The 20,986-nt window shown below is 37.5% G+C and overlaps 1 protein-coding gene across 2 annotated transcripts in view; it reads left to right on the top strand.

The window, feature by feature from the left end:
* Positions 1-20,986, top strand: part of BTBD9 (BTB domain containing 9) — a 171,739-nt gene that overhangs the window by 95,112 nt on the left and 55,641 nt on the right. For both annotated transcript variants that reach the window (XM_088145395.1, XM_088145390.1), the window contains exons 7-8: positions 365-474; positions 16,107-16,296. In XM_088145395.1, coding sequence (XP_088001521.1) covers positions 365-474; positions 16,107-16,296 — 300 coding nt within the window. The remainder of the gene's footprint in view (positions 1-364; positions 475-16,106; positions 16,297-20,986) is intronic.

Genomic DNA, 20,986 nt, shown 5'->3' with positions numbered 1-20,986 from the left:
GTTATGCAATTATTTACTTATCTACTTTAATACTGTAAGTTCTGACTTATTTTTATTAAAGTTTGCCCTAAAATCTTTGTTGTGTTGTTGCTGCTGCCATAGCAGTATTAAGAAAAGTTGGTTTTCTGCCAAGTGCTAATACCATACTCCTTTACCTGGGGATATGGAGGAGGAGATATTTCTCATTTGGCTAGGATATTTATTTATGCATTTACTGCTAGCCAGTTTTTTTCAGTCTCTTGGTACTTCAGTCTCTCAGTACAGAAATAAACTAAATTGATCCCTTGCAGCATTAGTAAAGATGAGTACTATATTGCATATTTCATTCTGCTGATTTGTTGTTTTGTTTTGTTTTAATTTATAGGTATATCAGAATAGTCGGAACACACAACACAGTAAACAAAGTTTTCCATATTGTGGCTTTCGAATGCATGTTCACCAACAAAACCTTCATTCTTGACAGAGGCCTGATAGGTAAGTGATATGACTGGGAATTATATTGGTACCTGGCCAATAATGCATTTTATCATTTGTTTAAAAAGTATACAGTTTACCTGGCACTGTCTCACTTGGAGAGAGTATGCAAGCAAATGCCAACTGCAATTCCCACAATAAAAACTGATCACTTAATTGGTATTACCCTAAATTATATCACTATAGGTGGCAAATGTTGCCTGAATATGAAGGACTATCCATAGAGATCAACTGTTGTACCACCAGCATCACCATCCCAACTTCTCGGAACACATCTATTATTTGCTTATCTCTGATGCCCACTGTTTCTTAACTTTCTCTTGTGATATATACAAACAGATTTACTTTCATAGGGTCATTGTGTACAGAATAAAGGTGAACTTTATTCTCATGGGGCTATAGAGCAGTGCATAGGTGTTGGGGTAACTACTGAGTTGCTCCTTATCTGAGAATCATTCTTCCCTCAGCTTCTGAACTTTTGATTACAGGCTATTTGCTATTTTCAGCTGCTGCTTTCATAGCCATAAGTAGCTAAAATTCAAGCAAACTTTAAACTGTTTATTGCTACCAGAACTTCAGCTACTAACATGAATACATAAAAGACAGAGTGACTGAACTTCTTACACTTCTTTTGTTTTGCGTAGTACCTAGAAATACAATGGGACTTTTATGAAGCTTTCACTAATGAGGACAAAGAGCTCAGGGTCTCCCTTTATCACCAACTTGTGAAAAAGTAACATTGGAAGCTTTAACCACTTAACTCATCATATGTGTGCATTCACATAACCATACCTCACACTAAAGCATATGGTAGAACAGAAAGCATATGGTAGAACATAAGCTGATATATATGTATGGAGATAATATTCATGCCTTCAAACAGAATTTAAAGAAATTACAAGTTGTGTGTTAGTTGATTGATAGAGGAGAAAATAGTAATTGTAAAAGTAATTAGTTTACGATTACAATAAACATTATACAGGTAGTTTCTACTTCCTAGAAAATCTTTAGAAGATGTTGGTGGGTGTATAAGGGATGTGGGAAATCAAAATGAGATAGTAACTGGTGTTTTGTTTTTTAGATTTTTTAATTCTGCCTTTATTATTTTTATAAATAATTCAAGGTGGTGAACATACCTAATACTCCTTCCTCCTCCTATTTTCCCCACAACAACCACCCTGTGAGGTGAGCTGGGCTGAGAGAGAGTAACTGGCCCAAAGTCACCCAGCCGGCTTTCATGCCTAAGGCGGGACTAGAACTCTCAGTCTCCTGGATTCCAGCCTGGTGCCTTAACCACTAGACCAAACTGGCTCCCAGTTATCAAGCACAAGGAACTAGCAAACTACAGTATCTTAAAACCTTGAAAAAGAGTTTCTAACACTTCTAGAAATAGCCCCTTTTAATTAAAAAAAACTGTAAATAGACACTGACTGGCTGTAGGATAGACTGGGAATTCAAAAAAGCCAGTGGCACTCCACTTCTATACTATCCCTGAGAAAACTGCATAAAGCCACTAGGAGTCAAGCTCAGTTCAAAGGAGGCTTGATTTTATTAGCCTTGTAGCCATACTTAGCCATCTTAAAAGGATATGTTTGAATTTCACTTTTTGACAACCACCTGTGATACAAAATGAATCTTTTATTCTGATAATCCTTCAAACAAATTAGGTCACCAAGAGGCTTTACAGGCTATATTATTTAATCTTTTTATTAGTTTTTTTTTCCACTTGGATTAAGTAGTTGAATATACAGATGGGGATCATTTATCAGTACGTTTCTATCTGCTTCTAGCATGCACATAATAATAATTTCTGCAAACTGAATTGGAGCAGGACAAGCAAGTAATAAAAGTGAAGTTATATTTTAGGTTGTAGATTGATAATAGCAGTTTTATGTCATTATGCCTTACAAAACATTTTTCCATGACATGCCATCACCTGCCATGTTGTTATATTTAAAAAGTAATATGATGACAAGAAATTTTTGGCATTTTACTCATTATTTGAAGGGAAGCATGTAAATCTAGTTGATCTTGAAATTAGCCCTTTGTGTACATTCTAACGTTTGGCAGAAAAAAATGGCTATTCTTAAGTTGGAAACCTTATGTCTAAGTAATGCAAAAGTTGACACATTATGTACATTTTCTTCTCAGTTTCACTGATTGATGAAACTCAGAGTTTGGAGATACTGTTCCATGTATTTTAATACAAATAGTCCTCACTTACTGATGACATTTGGGACCGGCAACTCTGCTGCTAAGCGGTGCGGTTGTTAAGTGTGATGTCACATGACTGCAGCAACTTACAGTGTCAGTTCCAGCTGCTGTTGTTAACCGAATCACTGTGGGTTGTTAAGCATGACATTAAATGACTGCGAGTTGCAACTTCCTGCCAGCTTCTCTATTGACTTTGTTTGTTGGAAGCCGGTTGTGAAGGTTGCAAATGGTAAACTTGACCGCGGGACACAGTGACTGTCATAAATGCACATTAGTTGCCAAGTGCTCAAATCAACTACTTTTTTGCTACAAAAAAGTAAAATTTGTAAGTATGTCTCTTCAAATGCTAATATAATCAATGTTTTCATTTTCTTCCATGTTTTATCTTTGTACTAAATACAGTACATGTATGCTATTCTGTACTCAAGCTAATGCATTTGGTAGGTATGAATACTGAATAAAAGTACCAAGTTACAAACAATAAAATAACTTCATGCTGCAACGGTCGCAACTTTGAGGACCAGTTGTAAGTCTTGTTTTTTAGTGCCATCATAAGTTCAAACAGTCGCTGAATGAGTGGTTGCTAAGTGAGGACTACCTGTACTTACCGTGACCTGGATCTTTAAAAACTAGAAACAGATTCTAAACTATTGAAGTTTCCTTTACAGTTGTATATTCAGAACAGTATATAAAATCTTGCTAAATTATTGGTTGAAATGAGCCAAGAGAAGTTTATTGGGTTAAGACATGCACAAAGTGATAATACTGAATAATATTATATGACAGTGTTCCAGTTAAAGATATAAGATATTTTATTGCTTGTAACTTGGTACTTTTATTCAGTATTCATACCTACCAAATGCATTAGCTTAAATACAGAATAGCGTACATGTACTGTATTTAGTACAAAGATAAAACATGGAAGAAAATGAAAACATTGATTATATTAGCATTTGAAGAGATATACTTACAAATTTTACTTTTTTGTAGCAAGCTACATATTTGTTAAGTGCTGAGCTTGATGTTGCAGGAGCAGTAAGAGAATAAGGGCATAAAACAATTGTCTTTATGAACCAAAAGATTTAAATCTTAGGTATAATTCCAGAAAATATAAATGAAAAATACCACAATTTACTAAGATACATGCTGACAGCTGCAGGGACAAATTTGGCATGAAATTGAAAAGAGAGACTTTGCCAGTGATACAAACCTGGGAGACCAGATTTGGAGAGTATGCAGCACTGGCAAAATTGACAGTATTCAGTATATTCATAATAGAAATCTAACCAAATTTACATAGGAATGACTCCCTTATATACTACAAATCACACAGCAAAGCAAATTTGGAATGTGACAAAAAGAATCATGAGACCAATCAAAAATAACAGATGAAATTACTTGAATAGATATTAGTAATAACCCTCCATGTTCAGCGTAAGTACAGTACAGATACAGTGGGGCAAAAAAGTATTTAGTCAGCTACCAATTGTGCAAGTTCTCCCACTTAAAAAGATGAGAGAGGCCTGTAATTTTCATCATAGGTATACCTCAACTATGAGAGACAAAATGGGGAAAAAAATCCAGAAAATCACATTGTCTGATTTTTAAAGAATTTATTTGCAAATCATGGTGGAAAATAAGTATTTGGTCACCTACAAACAAGCAAGATGTCTGGCTCTCACAGACCTGTAACTACTTCTTTAAGAGGCTCCTCTGTCCTCCACTCGTTACCTGTAGTAATGGCACCCATTTGACCTTGTTATCAGTATAAAAGACACCTGTCCACAACCTCAAACAGTCACACTCCAAACTCCATTATGGCCAAGACCAAAGAGCTGTCGAAGGGCACCAGAAAGAAAATTGTAGGCCTGCACCAGGCTGGGAAGACTGAATCTGCAGTAGGCAAGCAGCTTGGTGTGAAGAAATCAACTGTGGGAGCAATAATTAGAAAATGGAAGACATACAAGACCACTGATAATCTCCCTCGATCTGGGGCTCCACGCAAGATCTCACCCTGTGGGGTCAAAATGATCACAAGAACAGTGAGCAAAAATCCCAGAACCACATGGGGGGACCTAGTGAATGACCTGCAGAGAGCTGGGACCAAAGTAACAAAGGCTACCATCAGTAACACACTACGCTGCCAGGGACTCAAATCCTGCAGTGCCAGACGTGTGCCCCTGCTTAAGCCGGTACATGTCCGGGCCCGTCTGAAGTTTGCTAGAGAGCATTTGGATGATCCAGAAGAGGATTGGGAGAATGTCATATGGTCAGATGAAACCAAAGTAGAACGTTTTGGTCTAAACTCAACTCGTCGTGTTTGGAGGAGAGAGAATGCTGAGTTGCATCCAAAGAACATCATACCTACTGTGAAGCATGGGGGTGGAAACATGATGCTTTGGGGCTGTTTTTCTGCAAAGGGACCAGGACGACTGATCCGTGTAAAGGAAAGAATGAATGGGGCCATGTATCGTGAGATTTTGAGTGAACACCTTCTTCCATCAGCAAGGGCATTGAAGATGAAACGTGGCTGGGTCTTTCAGCATGACAATGATCCCAAACACACCGCCCGGGCAACGAAAGAGTGGCTTCGTAAGAAGCATTTCAAGGTCCTGGAGTGGCCTAGCCAGTCTCCAGATCTCAACCCCATGGAAAACCTTTGGAGGGAGTTGAAAGTCCGTGTTGCCCAGCAACAGCCCCAAAACATCACTGCTCTAGAGGAGATCTGCATGGAGGAATGGGCCAAAATAGCAGCAACAGTGTGTGAAAACCTTGTGAAGACTTACAGAAAACGTTTGACCTCTGTCATTGCCAACAAAGGATACATAACAAAGTATTGAGATGGACTTTTGATATTGACCAAATACTTATTTTCCACCATGATTTGCAAATAGATTCTTTAAAAATCAGACAATGTGATTTTCTGGATTTTTCCCCCCATTTTGTCTCTCATAGTTGAGGTATACCTGTGATGAAAATTACAGGCCTCTCTCATCTTTTTAAGTGGGAGAACTTGCACAATTGGTAGCTGACTAAATATTTTTTTGCCCCACTGTATTTAGGTTAGCAGTTGGGGAAACCAATGAAGGAAAAGACTGAAATGATCACTAAAAAGTCTTTCTATAATGTTTTTTACTCTATAGTTGTTGGTTTTTTCTTTGTGTTTTGTATCTTTAACTTTCTAAAAACCTGTTAAAAATTTAAATAAAAAGGGGGGGGGTTGTGGGATAGAAATCTAACATTTTAATAAACAAACAAACAAACTTCCTTTTCCAACTGGATTCACTAGAATAAAATTTAATCTGATGGTTAGCTGTCAAACCCTATTTACCTCAGTCTTGGCCTTTGTAGATAGGAAAATGAGCTCATGTTAAATGCCTTTGTGTGACAAAAGAACGTATAATCATTGGCCACACATCTAGTAAGAACTGGGATGAGCTTTCAGCAGATGAACCTAATAATTCTCACTCTAGCATGTAAACAATTCCTTTTGTAGCTGTCTTTTTCCTTTTCATATGACTGTTGCATTTTACTAAAGTTTTTAACTTCCTGCACTTCCTCCTCCTTCACTTTTTATTAATTAAAATATTGTTTTTTTAATTCTTGTACGTTTTTGTGAGGCATTCTCCATTCCCATACATATATAAGGTTACATGTGTATGCACGTATGGATTGGAGTCAATAAAAACAACTTTTTTCACAGAGTTATAGGTGGACTTCACAGAATTATGTACTGTTTGGTTAATTTGGAGAATGGCTACTCCAGACTCCTAATTAAGAGAAAATAGCTGTTTGAGATTCTTATTCTATCTCATAAATTATGGGGAATTGGTTTAAGTAAGCTCTCTCACATGCAATAGAGAATTGGACAGCTTTGAGCGTTTCATGATATGCTCATGGGACACCTCTGTCCTGCAAGCTGCACTAACCCACAGTAAGCTTCTGGGTGCAATTCAAGGTGCTGGTTCTCACCTATAAACCGCTACATGTCATGGGGCCAGGATATTTGCAGGATCACATATTTCTGGTAATTTTTGCTCACCCCACCAGAATCAGACGGTTGGCATGCTCTTGGTCCCTTCCGTTAGGAAATGTCGTCTTGGTGGACTTAAGAGTTGTGCCTTCTCTGATGCAGCATCTGCCCTGTGGAACAACACTCCCTCAGAGATCTGGATGGCCTGACCCTTCTGCCTTTTATAAGGCATTAAAGTCTGGGACGTTCCTTCAGGCACTTGGACTGGAAGGTTAAAGCCCTGTTAGTGGAGTTATTAGTTTGGTCTATATAGATTGAAACTGGATTGTTTATAGACCTGGACATGTATTATTATTATTTATTTTATTTGTTTCTTTTATTTAAATAACATTTATGTGGCTGCCCATCTTACAGCAGTGACTCTGGGCAGCATATAAAGATTAAAACCAACCGTTACAAACAATAACCCATGATGTGTGAAGTAAACAATATATCCCAGTCATAAAACCACATCAACAGCACATCTTGCCTAACCTCCTGGCCCAAATGCCTGGAGAAACAGCCTTATGTAAGGCTAACAGGATTTGAGCTTTCAGGATCTTTGGTGGATGCTGTTCCACTAGGCAGACACTGCCACAGAGAAGGCACAACTCCTGGATCCAACAAGATGATATTGTTTAATAGAGGAGGCCAAAGTATGCTAGATATGGTGGGGCCTGGATTTAGGGGCAGTTGAGAAGTATTGGACAAAGCTACAGAGTGCTTTCTAGAGCTTTAGACAGATGAATCTCAGCAAAATTTATTGAATGTGTTAATACAGAGAAAGTATATGATGAAAGAAGGTATATGAGATAAGAGTTGTGATAGGATGGAGTTCATGAGATCTCAGAAAGAGAAGAAAGGAGTTGAAAGTATAAATTGTAATGTATGAAGCAATATATAGAAAGCCATAAATGGACACAGTAGAAGCAAAGATGGTTTGCAAGAATAGAAAGCTATGGAGAGGAGCACTGTACTGTAGTGAATGATAAGTTTAGTGTAAACTAGACTTAACTATAACTTCTCTTCTTTTTCTTACCTCATATTTTTAGTTTCTTTGGCTAATAATTTTTTACTTTTTTTCTGTACCTTGTATAACAATGTTTACTCTCAAAAGGTAATTAGACAGTGGATATGTATGTACATAGTATGTTTGCTACAGAACTCTGGAAATCTCTGGCAAGTCCTGGTGTGGTTGTTTACTAAATTCTACGTAACCAAAACACAATAAAACATGTATTGCTACAGATAGTGGTTAGAAACTTTTTCCACAGATTGGCAAATGATAGCCTCACTCTATTTTGATTAATCTCTGTGCATCTGTTCAGTTTTCTTTGGGGAAAAAAATAGGGTCCTCCTGTTAACTCTGTAACAGTTGAGTAACTCTTATCACTTAAAATGTTTGATCCTACCCAGCTACAGTGGTAAAAATACATTTTATCCTTCGTTAGATTTTTTGGGAGGCAAAGATGTGTTTATATGCTTACATGCACAAATGAAAATCTCTCTCTTTTCAGGTCTCTCCAAATTATACCCCCATCTTTATACTGTTTTGTAATACTCTGAGGGACAGAACAGTGAATAATGGTCGCAGAGCAAGCAGTGGATATAAAAAATGGAATGTCCTTGGATATCCTCTAGGGAAACTTTTCTAGCACTTATGAATCACTAAGGCTTCATTTGTGCATCTTCTTGTGCCTAGGAGAAATTGTTTAAAATGTCAGGGAAAGGAGAAAATGAATAAATGATCATTCATTTGTCTTTTGCTCAATGGTAGTTATTATAAAAATCATTTAAATGTCCAACAAAAGGAAAAAGTCAAATCAATTTCTTAGTAATGCACCTTAGTGTTGTAAAATATTGCTCTATCTTTCACTTAGTGAGGCATTCAGAAGGTGCTGTTTCCTTGCCCAATTTAGTGTCTTCTCTACATGAATCTGTTGCCAGCCAGTTCTCTCTTTTCTCCTTTTAAAGGTTAGCCTTCTTTCAAATTTGCACAGGTTTGTCTAGCAACATCTGTCAGCATTTCCGTAAGCATACCCACAGGAAATTAAGAAAATTTTAAGACTACCTAAATGCTGCTGGGACTTCACCTCTGCAATGAAGATGTGACACATGTCTGGTGTTATTTCATGCTGCACATATTTCTTCAGCTGCATAGAGCTTTGTAGCTTTATTTACACACTTCAGATTATAGTTGTTCTTTCTTGATCAGTAGTTGCTTGAACCCCTTCATGGATCACTGCCTTGTCGTGGCGAAGGGGCTTGCGTAACTCAGTGAAGCCATGAGCTATACCGTGCAGGGCCACCCAAGACGGACAGGTCATGACAGAGAGTTCTGACAAAATGTGGTCCACTGGAGAAGGAAATGGCAACCCACTCCAGTATCCTTGCCAAGAAAACCCCATGGACAATGTTAAAAGGCTAAAAGATATGACGCCGGAAGATGAGCCCCTCAGGTTGGAAGGTGTCCAATATGCTACTGGGGAAGAGCGGAGGGCAATTCCAAGTAGCTCCAGAAAGAGTGAAGCGGCTGGGCCAAAGCCGAAAGGACGTTCAGCTGTGGATGTATCTGGAAGCGAAAAGAAGGTCCGATGCTGTAAAGAACAATACTGTATAGGTACCTGGAATGTAAGAACTATGAACCAAGGCAAGCTGGATGTGGTCAAACATGAGATGACAAGATTGAACATCGACATCTTGGGAATCAGCGAACTGAAATGGACGGGAATGGGTGAATTTAATTCGGGTGACCATTATATCTACTACTGTGGGCAAGAAACTCTTAGAAGAAATGGAGTTGCACTCATAGTCAATAAGAGAGTGGGAAAGGCAGTAATGGGGTACAACCTCAAAAACGACAGAATGATCTCAGTGCGTATCCAAGGCAAACCATTCAACATCACAGTAATCCAAGTCTATGCCCCAACCACTGATGCTGAAGAAGCTGAAGTTGACCGCTTCTATGAAGACCTACAACACCTTCTAGAACTAGCACCAAAAGAAGATGTCCTTTTCATCATAGGGGATTGGAATGCTAAAGTAGGAAGTCAAGGAGTAATCGGAATAACAGGCAAGTTTGGCCTTGGAGTACAAAATGAAGCAGGGCAAAGGCTAATAGAGTTCTGTCAAGAGAACAAGCTAGTCATAGCAAACACTCTTTTCCAACAACACAAGAGACGACTCTACACGTGGACATCACCAGATGGTCAGTACCGAAACCAGATTGATTATATACTTTGCAGCCAAAGATGGAGAAGCTCTATACAGACAGCAAAAACAAGACCAGGAGCTGACTGTGGCTCAGATCATGAGCTTCTTACTGCAAAATTTAGGCTTAAATTGAAGAATGTAGGGAAAACCACTAGACCACTCAGGTATGACTTAGATCATATTCCTTGTGAGTACACAGTGAAGGTGATGAATAGATTTAGAGGATTAGATTTGGTAGACAGAGTGCCTGAAGAACTATGGACGGAGGTCCGTAATATTGTACAGGAGGCAGCAACTAAAACCATCCCAAAGAAAAAGAAATGCAAGAAAGCAAAATGGCTGTCTGATGAGGCTTTACAAATAGCTGTGGAAAGAAGGAATGTGAAAAGCAAGGGTGAAAGGGAAAGATATAAGCAACTGAATGCAGATTTCCAGAGAATAGCAAGGAGAGATAAGAAGGCCTTCTTAAATGAACAATGCAAAGAAATCGAGGAAAACAATAGAATGGGGAAGACTAGAGATCTCTTCAAGAAAATTGGAGATATGAAAGGAACGTTTAGTGCAAAGATGGGCATGATAAAGGACAAAAAAGGCAGGGACCTAACAGAAGCAGAAGAGATTAAGAAGAGGTGGCAAGAATACACAGAAGAACTATACAAGAAAGATCTTAATGTCCCTGATGTCCACCCTGGTGTGATCACTGACCTTGAGCCAGACATCCTAGAGAGTGAAGTCAAGTGGGCCTTAGGAAGCATTGCTAACAACAAAGCTAGTGGAGATGACAGTATTCCAGCTGAGTTATTTAAAATACTAAAAGATGATGGTGTTAAAGTGCTGCACTCAATATGCCAGCAAGTTTGGAAAACGCAACAGTGGCCACGGGATTGGAAAAGGTCAGTTTATGTTCCAATTCCAAAGAAGGGCAACGCCAAAGAATGCTCAAACTATCGCACAATTGCACTCATTTCACATGCTAGCAAGGTTATGCTCAAAATCCTACAAGCTAGGCTTCAGCAATACATGAACCGAGAGCTACCGGATGTACAAGCTGGGTTTCGAAGAGGCAGAGGAACTAGAGATCAAATCGCCAACATTCGCTGGATCATGGAGAAAGCACGAGAGTTCCAGAAAAATATCTACGTCTGCTTCATTGACTCTGCAAAAGCCTTTGATTGTGTGGATCACAACAAACTGTGGCAAGTTCTTAAAGAGATGGGAGTACCAGACCACCTTACCTGTCTCCTGAGAAATCTGTATGCGGGCCAAGAAGCAACAGTTAGAACCGGTCATGGAACAACCGATTGGTTCAAAATAGGGAAAGGTGTACGACAAGGCTGTATACTGTCACCCTGCTTATTTAACCTATATGCAGAGTACATCATGAGAAGTGCCAGACTGGAAGAATCACAAGCCGGAATTAAGATTGCAGGGAGAATCATCAACAACTTCAGATATGCAGACGATACCACCCTCATGGCAGAAAGTGAAGAAGAACTAAAGAGCCTCTTGATGAGGGTGAAAGAGGAGAGTGCGAAAGCTGGCTTGAAACTCAACATTAAAAAAACTAAGATCATGGCATCTGGACCCATCAATTCCTGGCAAATAGAAGGGGTAGAAATGGAAGCAGTAACAGACTTCATTTATTTGGGCTCCAAGATCACCGCAGACGGAGACTGCAGCCATGAAATTAAAAGACGCTCCTTGGGAGGAAAGCTATGGCAAGCCTAGATAGCATATTAAAAAGCAGAGACGTCACCTTGCCGACAAAGATCCGCATAGTCAAAGCTATGGTTTTTCCAGTAGTAATGTATGGCTGGGAGAGCTGGACCATAAAGAAGGCTGAGCGCCGAAGAATTGATGCCTTTGAACTGTGGTGCTGGAGAAGACTCTTAAGAGTCCCCTGGAGTGCTAGGAGGTCAAACCAGTCAATCTTAAAGGAAATCAACCCTGACTGCTCATTGGAAGGACTGATAATGAAGCTCAAGCTCAGATACTTTGGTCACCTAATGCGAAGAGAGGACTCTTTGGAAAAGACCTTGATGCTGGGAAAGATTGAAGGCAAAAGGAGAAGAGGACGGCAGAGGATGAGATGGTTAGATAGCATCACTGAAGCAATGAGCATGAAACTGAGCAAACTCAGGGAGGCAGTGAAGGACAGGAAGGCCTGGCGCAATATGGTTCATGGGGTCACGAAGAGTCGGACACGACTTAACGACTAAACAACAACAACAAGTTGCTTGAAAGTTTGTTGCTTTCAAGAATTTTAAAATATTTGTAATTTTTGAAAGCGTACTATATTGGTCAAGATGTTGGACAAGTGAACCCAGGTTCAAGTTCCCATACTACCATGACTTCATGACTGAGTTTGAACTAGTCACTCTTTCTCACTCCATTTTAGTTCATAGTGTTGGTGAGGCCACCATGTACATTGTCCAGTAGGAAAGGCAAGATGAAATAATAATGTTTTTCACCAAGTATTTTGGTAATTTTCACACTTTTATACAGTAGATAGCAAATTTAGCCTGATGCTACTGACTTGCATTCACTTCTTTGACTAAATAGGCAAATGCTTGGTATTGTGATCTGTCTTTAATAAAAATTGTAACATCTAAGGATATTCCAGTAACTTCTTTAATACCATCCATTCTATTTAAAACAATAGAATATAAGTGTTGGAAGATAGTGTAGAGATCATATAGCCCAGCCCAGTGCAAGAATCCTTTAGTACAGCATGCATGAAATATGGTGATTCTCCTCTATTTAATGCCTCCGGTGGAGAACCATTCACCACCTAGTCTATTCTACTGCTGAACAGCTCTTACACTTAAGATTTTTCCTGATGCTCAATCAAAATCAATTTCCTTGTAATTTAAAGATACTGTTTCTTGTCCTGTCTACTACATTTCAACTATACGATCAGTCTATCAAAAAAAGGAGTTCAGATTGGCTCCTGCTAAGCAATGCATTTTTTCTAAATACTCACAATGTTTAATAATTTTTAATGTATTTTGCCTGGTGTCAGTGTTAAATGGGCTAGTCTGTAGTTACCTGGGTCTTCCTTATGTAAAGGGATTTAGTGTAATCTTTCCATCTTTCTTTAACCTCATTTGCCATTGTTAATTGTCTTCTGTAATTATTCTTGAATAATTCCTGCCTTAGCTGTAAATTTCCCTGTGATTCCTCTGATCTTTTTAAAAAATATACTTCATTTTCTTTTCTTGCTATTTTCCTCTATTTGTTGACATCCTTGCTTGAGATGTCTTTCCATATCCTTCTTGCTTGAAACTGGAAGTCTTGATTCAGTCATAACATGTCCTTTTTGTTGCTCAGGGCATTCATCTTTTTGTTTTTGTTGTTGTTGCTATCATGATAGCTTGTTCTAAAAGCCATTTGGATCTTTTCATCTCTGAATTTTTATTAGTTTTTTTTTTCCTAGATTAGTTTTCATGATGTTCCTTATATATTTCCACGGTTCCCTTCCGCATCAGTTAATTATACTGAATCTGTTCTCTACATTAACATAACATTCTGATGACATGTTTTCCAGACCATACTTTGCTACTACACTTACTCTTTAAACTTCAGTCCATGTATTTGACCCTAAGAGTTCCACGATCTGTTCCTGTACCTGGAAGTGGTAACCGGATTGTACTTCTTTAGTCTATTTGATTCCAGTCTTATTGATCTGGTAATGTCTGGGTGTAGAATCTTCATTGATGCTTCTTGAAGTATGTATTGGAAATAAAACTATCTTAACAAAATCCAGTTAACTTACTGCACTTATCCAATCAAATTTTTCCTATGATTCTAGAGTCCTCCATTTCTTCTATTTAACAGCTAAAGAGCTCTGAGGAGGGAAACTTCAACAGCAGTCTTAATTGCTGTGCCATATCAGCTTTCTTTTCCATTTTCTTGTATTAGATAGTCAATCCCATGTTAGCTCATATTAGAATGCTGTATCAATGTAATAATAATGTCTGCTCCATTGTAATGATTTCATTATCTCAGGGTGACTAGTGGTCTTCCTCTGTCAGTCCTCAAGAGTGATCATCCCTACTTTTTTCCATTTATTGTTTTATTACAACCAGTAGTATTGGATTGCCTCTGACTTAGCAGTTATCAATATTTATTGAATTAATGATTTCTGCCAATTACATATACAAGAATGTGCCAAATTTTAACAATGTAATTATATTTAGTCTTTAATTATATAACAAAAGATTGCCAAATGTTTTGTCATATGCAGGAATAAGCCTAAAATAGATATTGAAGATAGCAGCTTAGCCTTTATCGTCATAAAATTGTCAGATGTTATGGGGAAATCATATGATTTCCTGTTCAAGTGTAAAGCAGAGAATGAGGAAAATGTGGACAGAACATGATACAGTGTTTGGTAGCTCGTGGAACTTACAATTCAGCCATTGTCTAAAATGTCTGTTCTACAGTAATATTTTCCTAATTTATAGAAATTAATAATCACTTTATTAGAGATTTTAGTCAGAATGGCATCCAATTAATGCAAAAAATATTTGAGTAAATAATATTCTGACTTAAAAATAATGACTGCCATATTAGAAAGCAACTAAAGATATATATCTAACTGAATTTTTTTCCTATCCTCATTTGTCATTAGGTATCACTGAAGACAGTAAAAGTACATGTCATCTTATCTTCAAGCCTAGTAAATATATATAGTTTTAAGGTCATGTCTTGGAAATAACATTGTTTTTTAAATGTACTGTGTCAAAATATATGCAGTCTCTTGGCCACCTGTTGCTTGATAAGAGTCGGAAAGAATAACATGAAGTTCATCTCCCTTCCCTTCTGCTGCTTTATCTGTCATTACCATTTTGAAATTTTGTGTGCTTCTGTGATGCATTTGGATTAATATGGATGGTTTTATGTTCTAATGATTCATTTAATTTGTGAAGAAATATTATGTTCTAAAAGAGTGAGAAATGTAATTCCTATTCTGTTTTTCATCTTATAACATGTGTTACATGTAATATTTTGTTGAAGGACGAAAAAAATCAGAAGCAAAGCAGTGTTGGTTCTGGTAGTACATTTTTATAAACAAAGTGACACAAATTGAGACAGAAATACCATAGGGAAAAGCCAAGAGAACCAAAAAAACTGAAACACTGCACAGAGTGACATCCCTTCCAGATGGTGTTTTTAATACATTTATCAGGCAGATATGAAAGACGATAATGAACATTCAAAATGGGGAGTGGCAACCTTCTCTTGGGAACAGAAACAGCATGGAACTTTCTGTGTGCTGAAATTATTTGATTGATCTCTAATATCCTTCTGTGTAATATAGTGTAGCATGCTTTTCCTTAGCATGTATTATGAAATACCTTGGACAGTGTTCCTCATAAGTAGACCAAAAGATCATTTTTAATAAATAAATTTTATTTGTGTTGATATAGATAACAAAATAGTTAAACAATGAAACCAAGTTTTAGAAACACCTTAAAATCAAAACATACATCAACAACTTTGAACAAGTTAATTAAATTCATTTATTAGTGTAATCCTCTTAGTATCCTCAGGTACATGCTAGCAACTGAAAATGTCAGAAAAATAAGATGCATTAACAGAGTATTAATTATGCTGTATCTTCTAAATCTTGAATTTAGTTTTTTAAAGCTGTACAGATAGGATTTACATAAGATATATCACCTCTTTATTTGTACAATGAATGTTCTAATTCAGTAGAAATTTATTGACACTTCAGGTGCTTGGAAAATAAAAGAAAAAGGAAGACTTCTTAACAACCGCACTTATGTTGTGGCTATGTCTATTACCCATCTGCTATGATGTTTATTGGTCTCTTTCCTTCTCTTAATGGCTGTTATTTAACTTCATCCACTTCTTCAAAACAATTCTTGATTATGGGCTTTGTAGTGCATACATCAAGTTGGTTAACCAAAGTGATTGTTACAATATGTCTAAATACTTGTTTGCTGAATTTTTGTTCTATAACTGTTTTGAAGTTAAAGGATTTCTGGCCTTCACTGATACAATTCATTCATTGCTCATTCATTTTTAATCTTTCCTCTGAAATGTAATCCATGTATTCCTGTGCTAGCAACGTTTTTGCTTATTTTTATTCTTCCCCAGATAGAGAAACTGATGAAACTGAGTTGCCTGTGCCTGCCTTTGATTTCTTTTGTATTTTAATTTTCAGTTCCCACTGAGAATGTTGCAACAGTTGCAGATTGTGCCAGCGTGATTGAGGGCGTGAGCCGTAGCCGCAATGCTTTGTTGAATGGAGACACAAAGAATTATGACTGGGATTCTGGGTATACATGCCATCAGCTAGGCAGTGGTGCTATTGTTGTACAGCTGGCGCAGCCATACATGATTGGATCAATTCAGTAAGATTTCTTTTTTCATGTAAAAATAGTTCAGTAATGAGAATTCATGCCTCCTGATAGCTGCTGTGAAAAGTTCATGGTTTTCATGCACTAATAGTGTTCTTAACATATAAAACCTAACTTGAAAAGCAAGCCAATGTGTATATGTACATACACACATTTGATGTAAAAATAGTGACATAACTTGAGGGCAATCAATTTATTCTGTGCTGAGGATAGCATCAGAATCAGAGTGCCTCCAATTTGTCTTGTTTTATATTGCTGCATGATTTTTACAATCTGCATAGCCTTGAGCTGATGAAATATTTATTTATCTCCTCAAATTTACCTAAGAGTCAGTGTGAACAAAATGAAATGTTACTGTGCTAAATGAGGAAAAGTAGATTAAAGTTCCTGGCCATCCATGAAACTCACTATACAACTTCAGACCAACTGCTATCTCCCTTCTAATCGTATCTTTTTATTTGGGGGGGGAGGTCAGAGGAGGATAATATTATTATTTGTGGAATAAGGTAAGAAGACAACTATTTGTATTGCTCAGAGAACTTTGGGAACGAAAATTGAAATATTCAAGTTTCTTAAAGATGCATGACAAAGGTTTGGGGACTACTGCAAAATACTCAACTCTAAAAAAGAATTTAGGATTTTTCTATATATGTAAGTCATTATAATCTTTTAAAAACGGACTCCATCACAGTATAAGTGAGATGGAGAGTCATTAAAGAGGAAATTTGTTTCCTTATGATAAAATAAACTCTGATCAGTGCAAGGAATTATGCTTTCTTTGGTTCTGGTTTCTCATATTTTGCTGTTAGAATGGTGAAGCTATGAGAAGGTAGTGGCATAAATGAAGGACAAAATACTGAAAAATTATATATAATGATGTTGTGAATTTGTATTCCAAGCTGTGGAATACAGAGGGAAGGTTTTTAATGTAATTGGCCAATAGTGAGAATACTGTTCTCCCCAGAACAACATTGATGTGGCAGCCACCAAACTGTTGTTCATAAAGGAGGCATCCTTCAGATGATCTCCCATACCTCTTTTTTTGTAATAGTGGCCGTTATGCTGACCATGTTGACTTAGTGACCCTGGATTTGCTCTCTCTCTCAACTCCTGGAAATGCTGCCAGATCTGCTTTTCTGACAACACAAGATAGACCTTTTCAAGCTCCAGTAGAAACATTCTGACTTTAATGATAAATATTATGTTTGGAGAAAACAAAACACTGCATTCCAACAAAACAATTTTAACTCAGTTGTAAAGCATGGTAGTGGGAGTATCATTGTTTGAGACTACTTTACAGTCTCAACACCTGGATGATTCATAATCACTGAGAGAACAATGGATTCTTGATTGTACCAGCAAATTCTATAAACTGGGATAGTCCCCAAGAGGTGGGATGTCCTATCAAGGTCTGAACTGACATTAGGAATTTGGATCATTTACAAACTTCTTACAGGCCCATACAGCACCAGATCAGATGGGCACAACTGTTTTCTTAATTTAACTTATGTTTCTAGTTCACAGAGTAAGTAAGCTGATGCTTTATTTTATGTCAGCCACAATACTACTTATCTTATAGCCCTCCTCTGACCTCCATTAAATGTCTGAACTCCTTCCCCTGCTCTAAACACCTGGTTCTTGGGGCTAGAAAGAGGATTCTTCCCCTATCTGATTAAATCCATACTCAGCACAATCCATACATGTTGGCTCAGATAGGTGTCACCATTTCAGGCGATCTACAGGAACCATCTAAGCCCACTGCCAAATGCTTCCCCGCTCTCCACAGTCCAGAAGCCTCCCATTTTCTCCAAGAACTGCTAGCTGCTTGGCATTTTCTGAAGGATCAGCTGGATCATGTCAAAGACTCCTTCATTTGCTGTGCTGATCATTATTACCAGGAAACTCCTCATCCCTGCTGCTGTTGAAGATCACATCTGGCTTTCTATCAGATTTCTTCCCTTCAAACAACTACCTACAAATCTGGAAACCAACCTTACTGAACCATTTTCCATAACTGCACAAATCAGTCCTGTAGCCTTTAATCTGTAGCTTCCAGCCACACTGAAAGCGCATCCCATTTTCTACTGATCCTTCTTGACATACCCCCTTATGCACCTCTGCTCCACCATTCCATCCCAACTTGAAGGAGAGAAACAATTTGAAGTGGAATGTATTTTGGATTGTTAGTACAGGAAAGGCAAATTGGAATATCTGATTCACCAGAAAGGCTACTCCGATACAAAATGCTCATGGGAAGTAGCAGATGATGTACATTCCTCTCACCTACTTTGGCAGTTCCGTTTTCAGTACCCTCAGAAGCCTAAATCACCTGGCTGACTGAACACTCGGGCTTCATCACCTACCAACAGTTCTGTCGCTGAGGGGGAGGAGGACATTGAGGGAGGAGACATTTGAACAATTACCAAGAGAGAGACAGAGTGAGATGGAGAATCCTAGAATGGAAGGGAAGATCATGACAAAGAAATAGATCAGAAGAGTCATCTCTCCATTTCTGCTGTCCTTTCCTGTTCAGAGAGAGGGAAAGGTAGAAAGGGGGAGAAAGTTCATTAACTTCAACCAAAAAAGAAGAAACAGAAAGGGCACACTGCCCTCCAGCCACCCATGATCAGATGGAAGAAGAGGAAGAAGCATCTGATGCATTCAGAGTGGGAGGGAAGGAGAAAATCCCTGGTGGTGTAAAGGATGAAGTTAATAAAGCGTGGACTAGTGGTTTTCCAGCTAGACAGAACACTAAGGAGTTTATCTCCAAATCTTAAGGCCAAATTTCATATACTGGTAAAGGCAGGAAGAAAAGGCCTTGAACTCAAACTCTGGAGTAAACATATATAAAGCTTGGTTTCTGACCATATATGGCTTGTGTCTTGTCTGCAATAAAACAACTTGTCTAGCATTGTCATGTTTGTGAGCTACTGCTATAAGCAACTCCCTGAATACAGGGTAAAACATATGGAGAGTCAAGATTTATTGCCATGCCTGGTGCGAAGTCTGACGCACTTTACTAAAGCACAATTAGCACATAAAATTTCAGAAAGGTTTTTCAGTGGGAGATTAAAATGTTGCATTTTCATCTTTGATACAGAGAACCCTAGAGATTTTTATCATTATTCATAAAGGAAAGAAAAGGCAGTTTACAAAGTATATAATTTATCTTAAAACAGAATTATTGCAAAGATTTATGTGCTCAAGTATTCAAGAAACATTATTCCAGGGTATTTTCTCAGCATCCCCACTTGCCTCTTCAGAATAATTAGACAATATTGAACAGAAATAAAAATTCTTGTTCCGGAAGCAGACAACCCAGCAGGATTAGTGGTCCAAAGACAAACTATAAAAAGCAGGATCTCTGACATGTGTAACACTTGTAAATGCAACCTGAAGATAAATTGAGCCTTGCAGAATATTAGAAAGGGATACAATTGTCAAATATCACTGATGAAAAATATCAGGAATACAGACATATACAAATACACATTCAGTCAGTCACATATGTTCTTTAAGATGGGGACAGAAATATTATGCTCAACCAACCATAGTATAGATCTGAGATTATTAACCAAGAAAGATTAATTTTATGACTGCCCTCATTTTTAAAGTATAGCTCTTGTGTTTCACTTTTTTTAACAGGTACATGTGTTCTCCTTAAAATAAGAGGCTCAGAGAGTCTTACTAAAATATGAGTGGATGCTATCACATTTTGATTACGATCATTGTTACTTGTTTCAATTAATGAACTGCTAACAAGGTTGCTGCTACTGAGGCAAATGTTTAACATTCTAGATATTGAAGAAAGTGAGCTGGCTGAATTTGCTCTGCCCCACAGGGCAAGTTGACTAGCAAAAGCTAATTCATTGTTCTATTTTTATATAGGAAGATTCTGTAGTAAAAGCATTATTACCTTTTATACATGGAAATATACCCCCCCTTTTTTTTTGGCCTTAGCATATCCATCACAGCATAACTTAGCTTCTTCATAGTTGTTTACTACACTAGATTGCTTGCTTTTGAAATTTTAAGAAATTTAGCCACTGGATACAACAATATGCCCTGGAGAATATACAGTTACCTGGGAGACATTTAGTGACAGACTGAAAGGACAAATAGTGTGTGTCAGATTGTTGTGAGGTATCAAAGATGGTGGAATTATGTCATGTTTTTGCTTGTGCTTGAAATAACTTTTTAAAAACTTTTTAAAGTTTCAGATGAGTAGCCCTGTTAGTCTGTTTTGCAAGAAAGACAAAAATAAGAGCTATACAGGACCTAAAGATCTAATATATTTAGCATGTCAAAAGCTGTTGCACATTATTCATTTACTAGATTTATGTTCCATCTTTCCACCAAAGAATGGCTGAAGTTCACCATAACAGATAGATAGTATTACGTATATTGCTCTCAGTCAGGGAATAATACCATTCAGAAACTAGTAGAAAAATAGTTTAATATCCGACAGCATTCCTTTGAAAGTGGCAGGTGTTCATTTAATTGTTGCTGTTGTGAATGGTTAATATATTTATTCAGCATATATTTAACATTTAATTGAATTGTAACTGAGTTTAGATTTTGCATTTTACTTTATTCATTTTATCTATTTATTCACATTTTACAAATTATTCATTTTTAACCCATGGGTAACACCCCTGCCAACTGAGGAAAACATTTACACATC

Source organism: Python bivittatus, unplaced genomic scaffold (assembly GCF_059951505.1).
Source record: "Python bivittatus isolate LINGU-HERP-01145 unplaced genomic scaffold, Pbiv_v1 ctg000020_np1212, whole genome shotgun sequence".
In the NCBI taxonomy this organism is placed as follows: Eukaryota; Metazoa; Chordata; class Lepidosauria; order Squamata; family Pythonidae; genus Python; species Python bivittatus.
The sequence above is the reverse complement of the archived record's forward strand: the minus strand, read 5'-3'. Positions and strand labels throughout refer to the sequence as shown.